Source organism: Rhipicephalus sanguineus, chromosome 2 (genome assembly GCF_013339695.2).
Source record: "Rhipicephalus sanguineus isolate Rsan-2018 chromosome 2, BIME_Rsan_1.4, whole genome shotgun sequence".
Lineage (NCBI taxonomy): Eukaryota > Metazoa > Arthropoda > Arachnida > Ixodida > Ixodidae > Rhipicephalus > Rhipicephalus sanguineus.
In genome coordinates, this window is record NC_051177.1 from 101,794,246 (window position 1) to 101,811,245 (window position 17,000).

At 48.0% G+C, this 17,000-nt stretch overlaps 1 protein-coding gene across 6 annotated transcripts in view; it reads left to right on the forward strand.

Moving 5' to 3' along the window:
- Positions 1-17,000, forward strand: part of LOC119383474 (choline/ethanolamine kinase) — a 116,166-nt gene that overhangs the window by 39,826 nt on the left and 59,340 nt on the right. Inside the window, exon 1 of one of the 6 annotated variants that reach the window (XM_037651604.2) lies at positions 5,386-5,606. The exons of 4 other annotated variants lie outside the window; for them this stretch is intronic. In XM_037651604.2, the coding sequence (XP_037507532.1) occupies positions 5,434-5,606 (173 nt within the window). In that variant the 5' untranslated portion in view covers positions 5,386-5,433. Of the gene's footprint in view, positions 1-5,385; positions 5,607-10,475; positions 10,648-17,000 lie in introns of those variants that run through there. One more of the 6 variants, XM_037651608.2, reaches the window with a different exon arrangement.

Genomic DNA, 17,000 nt, shown 5'->3' on the forward strand with positions numbered 1-17,000 from the left:
GTACGTGCGGGTCCAATGAAAAAAAAAAAAAAAAAACTACCTATACATAGGTATTATGAGTACATAACAAGTAACATACATTACGTGCGTACATTTTTATTACACCGCAGAATTGCACCACCAAAATAACACTCGACCGCGTCACGTGCTGACAAACTAATTTTATTTACACGAAACCCTGCCTATGTACGCGCAAATGCTGGCCATATCACAATATGGATTAACAATGCATGCATGGTCACTCGTGATAAAACAATAAACTGCCGATGACAACCGTCGATCTAACTGGAGCATCTCAAAGGAGCCCAATCCCCGTGGGCCTCCGCTACTTCAATCATCCCCCCTAAATCTCTCTTTTTTTTTTTTTTTGTACATCGATCTCTATCCAGCCCGTTTCATCTGGCAGTAGTTCTGTTCTTAGGACTTCGAGCGAAACAAGCAGCCAGAATTCTTTATCATTTTTCAGAAGTCCTGACCGCTTTACCAAAGCACGAGTAAGGTTTTGCTGTCACCGCCCTCGTATTTTCTTGGTTTTATTGTTATCGCACTTGACTTTGCGTGGTCACTCTCAGCTTCGTTGCGTCCAGCTGTTTTTTGTTGTCAAACGCTGCGCCAGAAATTTCTCTGCACGTACGCTGCATGCTCTATGTGCACGACCGCCGGAGACTGTAAAAAGCGCCCCCCTCCCGTCCAGATGCAGCGGCGGGCCGTCTTTGAGACAGTTGCAGTGTACGGATAGACACAGATGCCGCTCCTTCAGAAAAACAAGCATACATAAGTGCAGCAAAGCTGCTCGCGTGGCGCCGACAAAGGTCCTTCAAGCGAATGAATGGCGGGAACATGCGCTGCAGGGTATGCACGAATGGAAACAGTAGCTTCTACTACTTGGGTAAGCTTTAAAAAAGAATAAAATGCTCAACCCCCTTCTCCCTCCGTTTTTTTTTTGTGATCTCTTGTTGTGTCATTGTGGTGGCCCTCTCCCCGCCTCCAACCCCGCGTTCGTTGAAACCCCCCCCCCCCCCCCCGGAATTACAGCGTAACCAGCGTAACCCCGACCAAGAGGACGCGCTTCACACCCCGCAAGAGAAGTTTTCAGGAGAAACTGGCGGCAAGGCCCTCCGCGGGCGCCCAAGCAATCGACGCGGAGAGGGCCGTGGAGGCGCGGCGCAGAGATACGGCAGTGAGCCCACTGCCCAATTCTAGTACATTGTAGTTCAAACGAAGACGCCTGTCCTCCGGTTTCACTTTGTGGCGGGAAAGCAGGGAGGCAAAACTTTCTTTAGTAGGTTGGACGACGACAGAGAATCAACACGTCCGCTTGGTTTGAACACATCACGAAGACTGCTTTGTTTGTTCACTATTTACAGTGCTCTCGTAGAGAGGGAAAATGAAAAGGAAAATAGAAATACAGAAACACAAGCACAGTCAAAACATTTTCTCTGCACCCCGCACGTGCAACAAACTTGAAGAACAGAGGGAGAAAACGCTTTCCCTGTGTTGGGTGACGCTCCCTGTGGCTTTCAGTGTTCTTTCACGGGGTGGGCGCGTGGGTCGTAAAACGACGAATGTCAAGGACGTTCTCCGCTCTTCCCGTACTCATCGTCGCCTTCAACCTCCTTGGTTGCAACCCCGAAAATGCGTCCCCCGGGTTGCCCCTCTTCCTCCTTTTCGCCGCGGGGTTTTCTAATTAAAGCTGCTTCGAAGTGGGGGCTGCTTCCCAATATTCGACAAATACGACATCACTTGTCAGTCGTTCGGCAGTTTCAGCCTGCACGCGTCCACAGAAGTGCTGCCAGCACTTCAACCGGCCGCGCAACCTTCTTGGCGTAATGTGCTTGTGACTTTCAACTGGACTGGGAAGATGCCGCACAAGCGACAGAGTTCGCTGAGCTCGTTCTTTCTGCCGAACTCCAAGCGACCTTCTTCGGAAGACATTGTCACCAAAAACACTGATGAGGTGAGCCTTTCATGTAATTGATCATTGATTATAATTTTGTTTTGTCGGGTACCCTTAGTGCAACATACAAGGATTTTTATTCTGATTAAAAAAGGGGGAAGTGACAGTTACTTGAATGCCGCCTTGAAAGCCCAAAATAGCTTGCAGTCATTAGACAGGTGGAGAACTACCACGTTACGTTAAACAACTAACAGAAATCTGCCAGATAACTTTTAAATCAATGGTTTCGTGAACTACGTTGCAACTAGCTTCAATGGAGCTATTATTAGGACTACCCTAATTCATACAATTCGCTAAAAAGCAAGGAATGTTTGGTGGTTTCATCCACCGGTTCCAGGATCACGCACCGAAGGAATTAATGCCATTTAGAAGAGTGATTTAGACGCTTCGGCCAACTCTTCATTACCTTAGAATAATAACAGAGAGACGAACTAGTGAGCCGCAAGCGGAGTTTGTGGTGTCTTGACTTCTCTCTTGTTTCCGTGCTTGCACGCCCAGTCATTTTAGCATGAATCGTCATCGCCTTGGAGTTGATAGAAGCGCACGCACAGCAGTGACATGTTATCAAGGCATTGAGTCCAGTGACGAGCTACCCGAAAACTCTTCTACGCACCATCTACATGGCTTTCCTAGCGCGGTTCTTGAATCACGCGAAGGAACCTCGAAACTTTGTAATGTTCAGCCTCCCAGCTTTCCTGCAATATGCCAGCAGGCGAAAGTTTCCCCACGCACGATCTCCAGGCTGGTGGCTAACTTTCGGACAGTCTGTTTATTCATGAACAAAAGTGTTTGCAATCAACGAACACGTAGCCGTGAGAATTTTTCGAAACGCTGCTGTAATAGCTGAGTTACACGTGTTTGATGATACAAAAAAGGCCCTCGCTCGTTTCTCTCTTTCCTTCGTTCATCAGCTCGTCTTTCCTCTCAACACCTTCTCGACTGCTATGGAAAGAGAGGTCGCGCAGCTACGTGTAGCCGCGCGTCCTCTCACTCCATAGGGAAAGAGCGCGGCGCCGAGTCCACACGCCACGCACCCTCGCATGCCATGCACCCTCGCAATGTGAAGGCTCAGAGTTGCGTATTTGCGAAGAAAAAAATATTAAAAAGCGCATACTTCAATCTCCCGTATATTAATGACACAAAACATCCCATGATGGCATGATGCCCTCTTCGTGTTTATTCGGACATCAAGCAGGAAGTGATGTAACACAGAGCGAACCGTCCAAGGGCGTCGCCCCATGGCTCCTTCAATCAACCGCTCCCGCGGTGAGAAAGCAAGGAGAAGGCTTTATGTGTATACCGGGCTCTAATTTTGTTATGCAAACATAAGCTGCGCAACGAGTTCTTGATATCTGTAAAAATATTTTGTGTATGCACCTGACGAAAGGGACATGAAAGTGACTTCGGTCACCTCTAACTTTCTTTGTCATATGCTCTTTCGGAGAGAACGAGGCGAGGGGGAATAGTGTGGGGTCGAGTGTGGAACACTCTTTTTTCTGCCTTCTTGGCGTCACGTAGCACGAGATCTATATACGAGCAGGCAGCTGACCAATAATCCTAACACTCCTAAGTTACCTGAAGTTTCAATCCACATATAGGAGATTACCGCCGCCGTAGCGAAGTGGTAGAGCATCGGACGCGTTATTCGAAGGTCGCAGGTTCGGTCCCTGCCGGCGGCAAGTTATCTTTTCGTCCACTTTACTTTCTTCACATTTATATTCTAATTACTACAAATAACACCCCCTATACTTTCCTTGGCATTGCTGTGTGTTAGTTCTCATTAATACCAATGTTTCGCCATACTAGTGAAGATGTCGCGAGGTGCTGTCAACTCAGATGAGCGTTCACGCTTGCTTCAAAATCAAATTAAGATAACTGAAAGCTAACGTCCGCCAGTTATAAACGGCCAGAAGTACCCTTGCACGCATACAGACAATCAAACAATACAAACATCTCGAGGTTTCAATTTTGGTGTCAGTGTTCCTTTAACGTTTGTTTCATATCCAGTGTGTAGATTCATCGAATACTCATCGGCTGTTTGGAACTGTGTTGTAGAAACTAGTTCAGAACGTTGTATGACTCATTCGTCGCGCAGTGCAGACCGCCAAGAGCATTGCAATAACGCGATATATGAATATTTGTGTGTTTTCTTTTTGTTTTATTGTAAAGTTTTCATTTTTGTGTAAAATAAAATGCACATTTCTAATAATCAAGATGGCTGCCATGCAAAGTCCGGGACCCCCCCTGCTGTTTTGCTGGATTTACGCCACTGCCTGGAAAGCTGGGGACCCAAAGTGGCCCGTTGTGAGATGCACGTCGTTGCTTCGTTTTTTTTTTTACTTTTCCATCCATTGCGAACTTTGTTTTCGTTCGAAGTCGACCAACAAGGGAGGAGGAGGGGGCGTGTGGCTGGCCTTGCGGTGTAACTAACTGGCTCCCCCAATGAGAAACCTGCGCACGTCGTGTATGTTCATTGCCAATATAACCACTGTGGAGCGCTTTCACTATCACAGAGGCGCTTTCAGCTTCGCCAGAGTACAAGACGGTTTCTACGGTCGCTCCGACTTCTTTCGCTTCAGTCATAAGTGTTCTGTGCGGGATATACGCGAAACTCTGTGGATGACACTGCCAAAAAAAAAAAAAGGAACAATGACACGTAGTTCCGTGCCCTCTTCAATCTCTTTTATAGGGTAGCGAGTTGGGCGAGTTGGAAAAAAAATACTCATGACGGCCAACGCAAACGGAACACGGACGAGAGAAAGAACCGACGACAATCTCTCTTGTTTTCTTCTAAGCCGCGCGTTTTTCGCTGGCGGGTTGCTTTCTGTCGACGTCGTTGTACAGACGGCCTGTCCACCGCAAACTGTTAGTGCGGTCATCTTTGAAGTGCCGACAGCCTCGATCAGACGAGGTACGTCACCGCGGTCCCCGCTCCGACGGCGCCGCTTCGCTCCGCATTACAGACTAGACACGTCTGCACTACGTGTCAACGACCCGCGCTTGCTCAACGTTACGCGTATGGACGTAGTAGTATGCAAAACGATTTGGCCAGGTGCACGGTTTCTCTCTGTTGGCTCACCAGGCACGCACGAGTGCTAAGCGTCCTCCGTAAACACTGTGCCTCGGCCACGTACGATCAAGATGAGTGGAGAGACAGACAGCCAGTCTCGGGAGAGGAAAAGCAGAGCGGCGGCGGGAGAGAACACAAAACGACCCGCTTATCATCGTCTTCGGCCGGCAGCGTCGAACGCGGCCACACAACTGAAGAGCACGCGCGGCATTCAGACCGCCATCACCCCCCAGTGTAGACGTGTAGACAACGGGCCACTATCACCGCGTCGTCGGCAAGACTGCAGCAGCTGCGTCTGGGAGAGAGTCCGTGCCCGCGTTGGCGAGATCCGACAGTGTGTGTGTATACACTTTGTACACACGACACGCGTCCGACCACCACTACGTACTACGCCGGCTGCACCACAATGCCGCAGCGTCAGCGTGGCGCGCCGCCGTCACTGAGTCAAACGACGACCGGCAGCGACATGCGTTTTCTCGGGTGCGGCAGCTTCGCCAAGGACTTGTTCAGGCGCGTCAAGGCCCGTCTGGCGAGGCGGCTGACACTGCAGTATCGGCAGCGACGCGTCGGAGAGCGCAGGTGAGTGAACTGGCCCGTCCAGGGCAGCCGCTGGCGGTCGAACGACGAACGGCGACGCTCGTAGAGTACGCGTGACAACTATCTACGCCTCTCTGCTAACTGTAATCAGCCTATGTTTCCCGTCTACCTTCTTGAGTATTTCTGCATGTGTATAGATAGCTTGCACGTGACGTCATGGACGCAGCTTCTGAATGTATTGGTATCTCCACGATGGTGGCTTTTGATTACAAACAAAATGCGTCAATGTGAAAACGACGTGGCAAGAGCTTCTCTGTGCATGAATAACTACAGAACCTGCAAGTGATGTTTTGATAGCATTAATGTGACATCGCAAACCTCGCGTCTCCCCACGCTGGTGCTCCAGCATGGTGGTTTCAGTGACGTCAATGCAAGCCATCTATTAGATGTGACCCTGGAAGCTTTAAACCAGCGCCACCACTCATGTTCATGGCGGTAGGCGTCCACCTTCCTAATCTTTCCTTGGTTTTCATTGTCTTCAAATTGCTTCAAATGATCGTGGCAGATGGAAAGCGGACCCATCTCCCTTCCGTTTCCTCTCGTGATAGGCCTCGATTCCGGCATCTCTGACGCCTGGCATGTATACGATGGCTAACTGGTCAGTCGCCATGCACGCTGTGAGAAGTTCACTTATATACGGGACGCTTGCACTATAGGAAAGATGTTCTCAGTCCACCGCCATGGTCGTGAGTGGTGGCGCTTGCGAACACCTCCAATGGATGTTTCTGGTACAAATGCATGAATATCCGACAAATCAGGCGGGAAAACGGTGCCGGGAAGCTTAAGTGGTAAGAGAGTATACGCGCGCGTAATGTGAAGACGTCGGTGCAGGTTCCGTTTGAATTTGTTTATCTTTTTCGCCAACTCTCGGTGTTCTTTACTTTGTCATTTACATATTTCAATTAAAGAAAACAGGCGAGCTACCCCACGTTTCCTTGGTTTTCATCGCCTGCATGTTGGCTTCGTATATGAACCCTCGACGGTATAACATACTTCTTGCGTTTATAGCAGTTTAGCAAAAAAAAAAAATCATTTGAGAATAAGCCAAGAACAGCACAACGATGGATTAAGAGAAGACACAGGAAGGCGGCAGTTCGGATGACGGAGTCAAAGTAGGGATCCGATTCCCTATAGTTTCGAGTTGGACAGGCCATCGCTACTGCGTAGAGCAAATAACCGGTGGTCATTATACGTATAGTGTGACTGAAGGATTGCCATATCATAAGCAAAACGCATTCGTGGACGGCAGGCATAGTGTCGTATAGGTTAATTTGTGCAATAAGAATGAGAAACTTGCAGACACCGCATAACGACATTGGCTGACACACCCTGTAGAAATCATTGGAACACGCTGTGGGATATTCCACTCCGCCTTGGAAAGTTTCCGCTGCTCCAGCCGCCCATTCTCACGCGCTAGTTCATTCCGACACGACTACCGTGGGAGAACCATAACGCCTACTTTTACCACGCTGTACTGGAGCATTGCGCAACGCGTCGTTCTTCCCGCAGTGCACACGAGCATACACCGTCGTTCGCTCCGCGTTCTTGGACGCCGCCGCGGATGTCGGGACCGGTTTATCGTACACGAGGATACGCAACACACGGAAGTCTCCTCCTGTTCTAGCGCCGTCTCGACTCACCGGAAGGAGGAGTCTTGCGTCGCGACAATTTGGGAGCTGTAGGAGGTCCCAGAGGAGTCGCTGAGCGAAGCGCGCCGTGCTCCATCCAAACTCCTCTGTTTCAATAAAGCTGTTCTCCTTCACCTCCGCTGGGACATCGCTGTGTAATACTGCGTCGTTTTGCAAGACGAATGAATGAACGTTCACGCGATTTCTTTGTCGAGAAAATTGGGATGGTTGATTTATCGTTCGAAGCCTCGATTCTCTTAACTCCGTGCTTTCTTTAGACGTTGCGCGCCTATGCTAGCGCGTTACCCTAGTAGCGCAGAATGTTGACGCAACGTTGTCGCGATGTTGCGTTGGGAATATCGCCCCAACGTTGCAGACGTTGCTTCAACGTTATGGCAACAACGCATGTTACTAGGGCATCGTTTCTGTTTTGTTTTGTTTTTCGTTCGAAACGGTGACAATTTTGGGTACTTGCGTGGGAACGAGGCCTGCATTAGATCGTTTCGTTAATGTATTATACGCCGCACTTCATTCAGTGTACTAGAGCGTGTTGGACTGTTGATTGCACCGGACAGCCGGATGTCCAACAGCCAGGTTTCACATGGACGGTTAACATTAGATAACATCGGCACAAAGGAGGCTAACATTTGGCGGAAAAGAGGAGCTGATGTCCACTGGGCATTAGTATAATGTTAATTGGCCTTTGTTATTGGTGACAGCGTTCTGTGCCGTGTTGTCTCTTTCTTATTATCTGACGCTCGCATCTCTTTGTCCCCCGTTTCCCGGTGTAGGTTAGCAAATCGGATGTATTTATGTTAGGCTTTCCTGTCCCTTCTTGGTTATTCATTAAATGTGAAAAAAAGAAAGCTTCGCCAAAGGTAAGGCCGCCCATTCCAATTACGACAAACGCGGCAACAGCGATAACAACGAGAACACAAAAATAAGAATTAAACTGCAAATGACTGTCAAACGTCTTTGACAGTGTGATTATAAGACAATACATTAACATATTAGGGCTGTGCAGCTCCCTCTCTCCCTTTCTACCTGTCTGTTCTAACCAGCATTCCGTGTGTCCTTTGGCCTTTCTGTTTCTCCGGGTTTCCTGTTTTGTTTTGTTTTTTTCTCTCCCCTATTTCTGCTAAGTGCTGGGGATGCATCAAACGAAAAGAAAGAAAGGAAACACAGGTGGCCGCACCAACGCACTCGCCATGGCATCACAAATTTTGACGGCGTCTCCCAGGACCAACATACATAACTTTCTATTGGGAAAAGTGAAATGCATCGTCTTTAGGGGAGCTAGAGACCTGGTATAGCAAGTTTTAGAAATCTTTTATTGAGCCAATGTGGCCAAACTAGGTAAAAAAAAATACTTTGTAACCCGCGACGTCACACTGACATTGCGGAGTTAAGGTTTCGGTACGAACGTTAAAACAAAAGGAACTTTGACCTCCATTTTCTTTCGTAATAACGAACCTATGAGGGCGAAATTAACGACAGCGGAGCTTTCAAGCAATAATTTAACAGTATAAACCGATTCAGTGTTTCACTTTTGTGTGCCTATATAATACGTGGGGCTTAACGTATCATATACACACGCACGTATACATGCGCACGAATAGAAAACCGAGCCGGCATTGTTCGGATGACTGTAACCATTAATAGCCCGAAGCAGCTGGTATAAACAAGGACTCTCCTTTCCCTTTGTCATGTAAAACGCAGTTTATACCAGAAAAGGCAGGTTTCAGACAAACGCACGACGCGGCGACGCACTTCCTTGCGATTGTGAAGTTGCGACGAGCCGATAAGCTGCGCCACAGGTGTTCGTGCCAGTGTTTATGCGAATATACGGTGACGATCTGTAGCAATCCACGCACTTTAAGAGTGAGACACAACATAAAAACCAGGGCTCCTTGTTTGCATGAAGCTATCTGGGTTCCTTTATTTATGCCACCGTCCCAGCGCCTATCATTCCTTATTTTCTTCTCTTACTAACTGTCTATCCTTCTTCCCTCTTTCATTAACTGGTATTCTACCGTTATTGCCCGTTGTAATCTTGATTGTATGTCATGACACCACGTAACCTTAATGTTACCCGTCAGGGGCGTAGCCAAGGGGTTGGGGGTATTTGAACCCCCCCCCCCTCGAAACTTTTCAATTTTGCTTGCGCATATATACATGCACACGTACAAACGCACGCACAAACCGAAAAAAATTTCGGGCTACGCCCCTGTTACCCGTGTTGTATGCCATGTATATGGAGGGCTCGGGCGCTCTCAAGTGAATTGATTTTCACTTTTTACCCGAGCACGTTCGCGTTGTAACGATGCGGATAAACAAAACTTGAAGTTGATCTTGAATCTGTAAGTGCCGGGTAAGACCCTGGAAATCAGGAGCTGCTCCTGCCAGTTCCAGTGCAAGATTAGCGAAGGAACCAGCGTTGAGTAGTCTTAGCCTAATTAGCGCAAGCTTGAGAAGGGCAGGCAGACCGAGGCTCGCGTCATCGTCTTCCGCAATGTTTCGTTCCCCACTGCTTCAATTGAAGACTCGGGCGCCGACGTCTGTTGATTCGCATCAGGGCTGAAGCATTTCAAATGGTCAATCGAGGTGGAGTGAGTGGCGCAAAAGGGGATCACTATAACGTCGCGATGTCCCACTCTCACGTGACCACCGTCTGCTTCTTGACGTCACTATATATGTGCTACACGTCCCGCGAAACGAAACCGAAATGGCAGTTCGTAGAAAAGCGAGTACACAATATAGGATGTTCTGCGGCTCGCCAGCATTTATTCCATGGTTCCGAGAACCTCAGTTCGACACTGTTCGACACTGGATTTTTCTTTCGCTTTCGTTGCGTTGTACTTATTTTAAATAAGCACGGCACTGTCGTGTCCGGCAACGTTGCGTATGAGCGCGCCATCACTCCGAATTCAAGTTGTACGAACTCCATACATAAACTTGAACCCGCCGCAGATGAAATACCGTGTCTTCTTCTCTACAGCTCCTTCTCTCTCTCTCTGACAGAGCTTACTGCCGCGCGCAGCTGCAGATGCTGCGGAGCTTCATGATGGGGGAAGTGGGGAGGGGGCATCCATGACGTACCTCTTGTTATTTATAGTTTTTTTTCCCGAACAATGAAGACCTACTTTGTTTATGCTTCATTTATTCGGTCACCGGTGACCGACGGCGTCTGGCGCACATCTTTATATCTGCCGAGGCAAATACGCCGCGCGCTCACACGTCCAGAGCCCGTCGCCGCTCTTCGAGTGACGCACATTCACGTGCCTCGTCCCATCGAACGAGACAGCCTGTGCTTCGTCCATGTTGTGTGGCGTAAGCCTAACGGCCGAGGAACGTAACGCAGCCGTGCTCGTCGTTGGTGGACGCCACGTGCGCAGGTAACGGCCAAGGCGGTGCGTGTTTGCGACGTGTTATCGGAAAACCACGCGTGACACGATCGACGCCGGCTTCCAGACATCTCCCATTGTGTAAAGCCCGTTGTGCTTTTGATTTCCACGTCACAGTGACGTATGCCTGCGCGAGCAGGCGCTGTCAGGTGAGAGTGCGGCGCGTCTGAGACAGGTGATGGGTGGATTAAAATTGCGCGCGTTGTTATCATAATATAAGCGTGCGTACGCATAGTAGGAACTGCTTAAATTGTATTCTTGAGTTTTGGGGCACAATTTAAAAAAAACGCCAGGCCTGCGCTAAAACCGCAGCACAGTCACAGCGAAAGCTGGAAGAGCGGCGTTTCAAGAGCCCGTTGTAAGCTCTCTTGGGGCTACAATACAAGTACACTAGAAAGGTACCCACTACGCCATAAATCAAATTTTCGTGAAGTTGGGAAGCGCCTACTAAGCCATTATTCGTCATTCTGCGGAGAAGCGAGGCACCCGTATAAGTGCAGTGTTGTAATGCAAACAGGAACAGAGATTAACTGAAAGGTAAATACTTCTAATAATTAATAGTTGTGTAACAATAGAAGCACGGCAGACCCACAGTCAACGTTTCGGCGAGGGATCTTAATTTGTCATCACGAAAATTATACGGACCTGACGAAGGCGGGGCCCCTTTGCGATACCTTACGTGTATACAGTTCGAGCATGTGACACCGTTGACCACTATTAATAACGTGGTCTTAGTAAAAGTAGCGCGCTTACGAAAAGATCACGCAACTGTATATACGGGGCACGTGTTGAGAGCCATTGTTTTACAGAGCCACTGCGCACAACGCTACGTCACGTTAAAAGACCCGCTGGCGATGGCACGCACGCTCTTGCGACGGGCATAATTCCATGCGTCGGAAGCGTCGCATTTCCTGCTCCCGCATTTCAAAAAGAAAAAAAAAAATAAGAAAGAAAGAAATCCAAACCGTCTTGTTTCAGGTGCGATGTTTCATCCGGTATGTGATATTGCGTTGGCTTGCCACTATAAGCGCATATTATTATTCACGCATCCTCTCGTGCGCCCGTAATTGAAAGGCTCAGTCAGTATATATATTATTCGCTCGTATATAGACCGTTTTCACGGAGAGGAGGAGCGTAGCCTCGAACCGGTGTATTTTCACCGCTTTCTCTCTCTCCACCTCGGCCGACCGCTGCCGCTGGTGTGTGCGGATTCCCGAGTTTTGCACTGCGTGGTGCGTGAGAGGTCAGCGTGTTTCCATTTTTCGACGCGCTGAAACAATTGTGCTGCCGCAAATCGAAATGTCGGACGAGAACAGGTCGACAAGCTACCATTGCGCTGTGTTTGGCTGCGGCAACAGCTACGGAAGCCTGAAAGACTGGCAGCCAAGGCATGCGAAATGCACAATGTTTTTAAATGACTTCGCTTCTCTCAGGTCGCAAGCCTTCTTCTCCGACAAATAGTATATTATTATATGTGGTGTCTGCACTTATGGCCATTTCTCCAAGTCACCACACCAGCTTGTGATTGTGCTTGGGTGCTAGTACACTTGATCATCTGCACCAAAGAGAACCAATGTCAAGGCTGACAATTAATACAGAAAATGTTTGGCCAAGAGTTGTTCTCATGAACCTCTCTGATTTCTATGCTACAGCACATGATTTACAATGCCTGCGGCTAGAAAATGTTCCATCTTAGTGCGTGCAATTTCGAGATTATTGAATTAGCACTTTTCATTCTACATGACAGAAAGGCCCGCATGACATGTGTTCTTTGGCGTAGGTACGCGTTTCTAACGTTTCGTCGAGAGCACGTTCTTTCTTGACTTGTCAATTTTGTGACGATAACTGGGGTAGCGTTATGACAACCGCACTTTTTTTTTTCGCGCGGCAGCCTGGGTGTCGTGAATAATCGGCCCACGTTCGTTAAAGCCAGGTCGTTATCTGGACACGTGCGCTCGTCGTAATGCTTCTGAAATACTCGCCAGAAAACAAATTGACAATAACGTTACCAAAAACGAGCGCCCTTTCGGCGTATGGCTAGTGGCGGCGGCTCGCGCCGAAGCGAACTTACGCCATGCCACGCTTCCAGATGTGCAACAGGCTTATTTTTATTTTTTCATCGGTGTTGTTTCTACGCCGAATTTTGAGCTCACACGTCGTACTTCTGTTCCTTATCCTGTGCAAGGATCAGAGGTCACAAGCTACGACGGCGACACGAATAAACACAGGCATCGGTGTTTGTGCTCCTGTCTTTCCGTGAACATTGTATTTCAACGTGCCAAGCGGAACCAAAATGGTCTGTTAGGGATTAGAGTTACGTTGAACTTGAATAATCACGGCACGGAAACCCGGGAGCCATCTTAAACACTAATGCGCGCAACTAGCGCGCAGCCGGACAATGGCCTACGTGTTCGCTCGTCTCCATTTACGTTTCTCCGATTATACTTCGACAGTTGTCCTAAATGTTAACGCTCTTTTATAGTGATTATTCCAAGAACCTCACCCGGCCAGCTATAACAAAACATACAAAGCAATTACCAATTTACACAGGCTGCTTAAGAACTGCATTGGCATTATTCTCATCGTCGGCGCTGCTGGCAGCGGGAACGTCTCGTGGGCCGCCGCTGCTTGCTGTTTCAGCCATTTTGAAGCTGCAAGCTTAGCGATTATTTATCAGCGCCTTTACACTCGAAAAGCGTTGCCCTGTTTTGCCCGTGTACCGCGAAGAACAGCAATACCTTGTGAACCGAGCGCATACGCTGCATACACCGCCGCGGAACCCCACACACCGGAAGGGCGGCGAAACGTCGCAGACGATAGACGGCGCTGCGGCGGTGGAGTGCTTTAAAAATGGCAGCCTCCTTGTGAAATTGGTGTATAGCTTGCACGCTTTTGTGCGCACCGCTGCTAAGTTTTATTGTACATTTACGCAAATAATCTGAGTCTCGGAAAGCGAGTGCAAAACGTTGGAGCATGATAGAACGCCTGAGTATAGGGCCAGGCGAGTACATATATAGACACGCATACGTGCTCTGCGAACGCTGACATATATGCTGTCGAATGTGAACATAAATTATATTATCGATGCAACCTTCTCGAAAGATCGAGAACCGGCTGTAGCGGCTGCAGTTTCTTCGCTGCGTATACACTATACATAAAGATGGGAACGCAAGCTGTATCTGGAGGTCAAGAAAAGGAAAGTATATGTAAGATGCTTAACGGTGCATGAACTCACGCAAAGGTGAGTTATTCACAGCTTGGTGGGCGCGTGATCTTCCAATGTCAGTGTTCGAGAGTGTGTTTGCCGCTGACCTTTGCACGTTCTTGAAGCTGCGCATCAAAATGCTTTTCACAGTATAACGCTCGAAGGAGAAAAAAATGTACAAGCGTTTGCAATCAGCGCGTGGTTATAAGCAAGAAAATTTGTGCTTTATTCTTCCATGCACGTGGCCGCGCCGACGTCTTCAAAGCCGTCATGAATCCTTGCCAAAATTTAGAAGCTCGTTTCAGAAAGTAATTGTGGCGTACGCGCTAATTTTCCCGTGTTTACGCGTATACGCGTGAACACAGTCTAACGGTATACGTGCATTGCTCCTATAAGGAGTGTGCATTTCAATGAAGCCTCGCATATTTGTGTCGTGTACAGTATGTGTCAGTGTCTTTACATTGGTCCAGGTGCCTAAATTTGTGGACGAACCACATCTGTCCACAAATCTATTAATAAAATGGACATGTCATCGCGCGCGGTTCTTATTGGTGAAATCGAATCTCATAACTGTCAAACCGCGAGTCGTTTCACGGTACTCAGTACTGCGATTTTGATATAAGAATTATAATCTTGTCACTCGACATGTCAGTTTTGTGTCAGTGAATTATAGCGCAAGCCTGTAGATGAACGAAAGGGGATTGGATTAATGAAGAGGCCTGTATACACGATCATAAGATGCCCAAAGATAGCGAATTCAAGGAAAGTATAGGTGGTGTTATCTGTAAATTTAGATATGGAAATACAGTCCACTTGTTATTTGTCGTGCTGCGTATGTTGAATCTGTGCGTGCGTGCGTGCGCGCGTGCGTGTGCGCGCGCCTGTGTCTGTGAATGAATGCGAACCCTTGTCGTGGAGGCTCCTTGTATCAGAATCATCGGCACCAACATTACACCATTTGACTGGCTGAGTGCTTACGATCTCTGAGACGACGATTACGCATGGCAATCCACAGGCAGTCATTGTTACACACGGGACCTTTCTTAAAATTATGTAGGTCCCGATGTTATATAGAGCAGGTTGGCTCGAGACTGAGAGTTTCACATCCTGAAATATATCATGCGGATATATCTCTCTCATTCCTTCTTTTTTTTCATGAATACACTTGCGTTGATTCGTCGTCTCTTCCTGGTTCCTGCGGTGAAACCCGCCTCGTACGATCTTGGTCGTATCACGTGACATGGCGCATTGCGTGAGTCAACGCCGCGCATTTTGTCAGGGAAGGAAGGAATACGCGATGGATCTACCTCTTGTTGGATAGATCACTTAAGCTTCACGCCCTTAACTCTTTATCGATTCGTGCACACCGATTCCTTAAGCGCACAAAGCAGCTCGAGTGAGGCACTAATGTTCCATTGTCCTTGCTAAACACATAGCATTCGTAATGACCTATACCGCTAAGCGTCGCATACATGTTGCGGTATACAAAGACGAAGCCCTGACCCTTTCGATATCAAGGTATAGCTGAAGAACCTCGACTGTTTGTCGGGCGTCCGGCTCGCAGTTTTCCGTCAAGGAGGCGTTTCCGCTTCCTGTGCGTCTTTTCCGCGGCACTATCGTGTTTATACTCTCATGCTCGCCGCGTTCTGTCGTCGCTCCAAGCAACAAGTGTACACCGCCCCGCCCCGGCAGCCTTGAACATCCTTGAACGTCCTTGGATGCTCGATCTATGAACGTGTATATGTATGTACGTCCGTTAATAACGCCTTAAGATTCTCTGCGCCGAGGCGGCGACTTCGTTTCTTTCGTCCTTAACCAATAGGTACAGTTAACCAGTTTCTACAAAGACATCATTAAGGTTCATTGACGTCTCGATGAATTGTAGCTGAAGCTCTATAACAAGGCGCTGCCAACCATGTTTCGTTTGCATTTCCCCAATTATTAAACTAAGAATTGTTTTTTTCGATATTCTAGAGCTATACCTTGCCAACACATCTGAACTTAATGTTATTCTTTAGAGTCAAATCAAGTAATGCGCTATAACCAAGGGGAGGTCATGATCCGTAGCTGTAAACAAGCAGTGAAGTTACTGCCTGTATTTTTTTTTTTTTTTTTTGTAAACGGGACAGCGTTTACCCGTTTCATCGTGAGGCGAACAAGCCTTTGTATGACGACATCCGCTGTTGAGGGCAGGCGTAATAAATCAAGCCCATAGGTCAAAAGCCCGGATTCGTTGCATTGTACTTGCGTTCATTTCTTGCACGCATGGGGCGTAGTAAAGCACACCGGCACGTGCAAGCCTCCCAGAATGGTCGTGAGCGCTTCAACCAGTCTATACGATTATGACCGTGTTAATCTAGCTAAACAGCACATTCTTGCTCATACATTCCACGGATGCTACAACGGATTCGCATGCGTTTGGCGAGTTTGCACTTCTTTCTCTCCCCGAGATGAGGGATGCGAGGCAGGGACGCGTTCATGTCGTTTCCGGGCAACTTCAAGCGCTCGACTTATATTCAGGATAATGCGGTATACAACACCCTTCCTCCAAGGGCTCTCTTAAGACAGCACGACGTATAATCGAATGTGCGCGTGCCAGAAACGAGCCGTAAATTGAATAAGCAGCGCTGACGGTTTAATCGACTGCACTTCTGCATACGCAACTCTGATAAGAACGCATGCATTTGCTCAGTTTTGATCATTTGCCAAGTCGGCGCTTGCGAAAGGATAGGTTGAGAGAGGGTGATGCGTGGCAGCTTGTGCGTCACGTGCGGACTGCGCTATGTACGTTTTACAGTCCAGCCGTAATAGCGTGCGCGCACGGATTGGTCCAGGAAACAGCGGACGGCCGCGTCACGCGCGTGAATGGATCAAGGTGTTGGGCAAACCATCCAGAATAAATACGTACGCGCCACACGAACAGTAGATTTCGGAACGAACGACTAGAATGGGTCTCTATCGAAAAACATTCGATAAATATTCTATCTCTTTCTTTTCTGACTATTCTATCTTTAACACCTAATAATGTGCGGTCTAGCATGCAGTTATATTTTGCTGAATGTTTAATCACTTATACGTTTAAAAATTAAAAAAAAAAAGACTTCAGTCAATGTTGCTAATATACGAGTAGGTATCTATA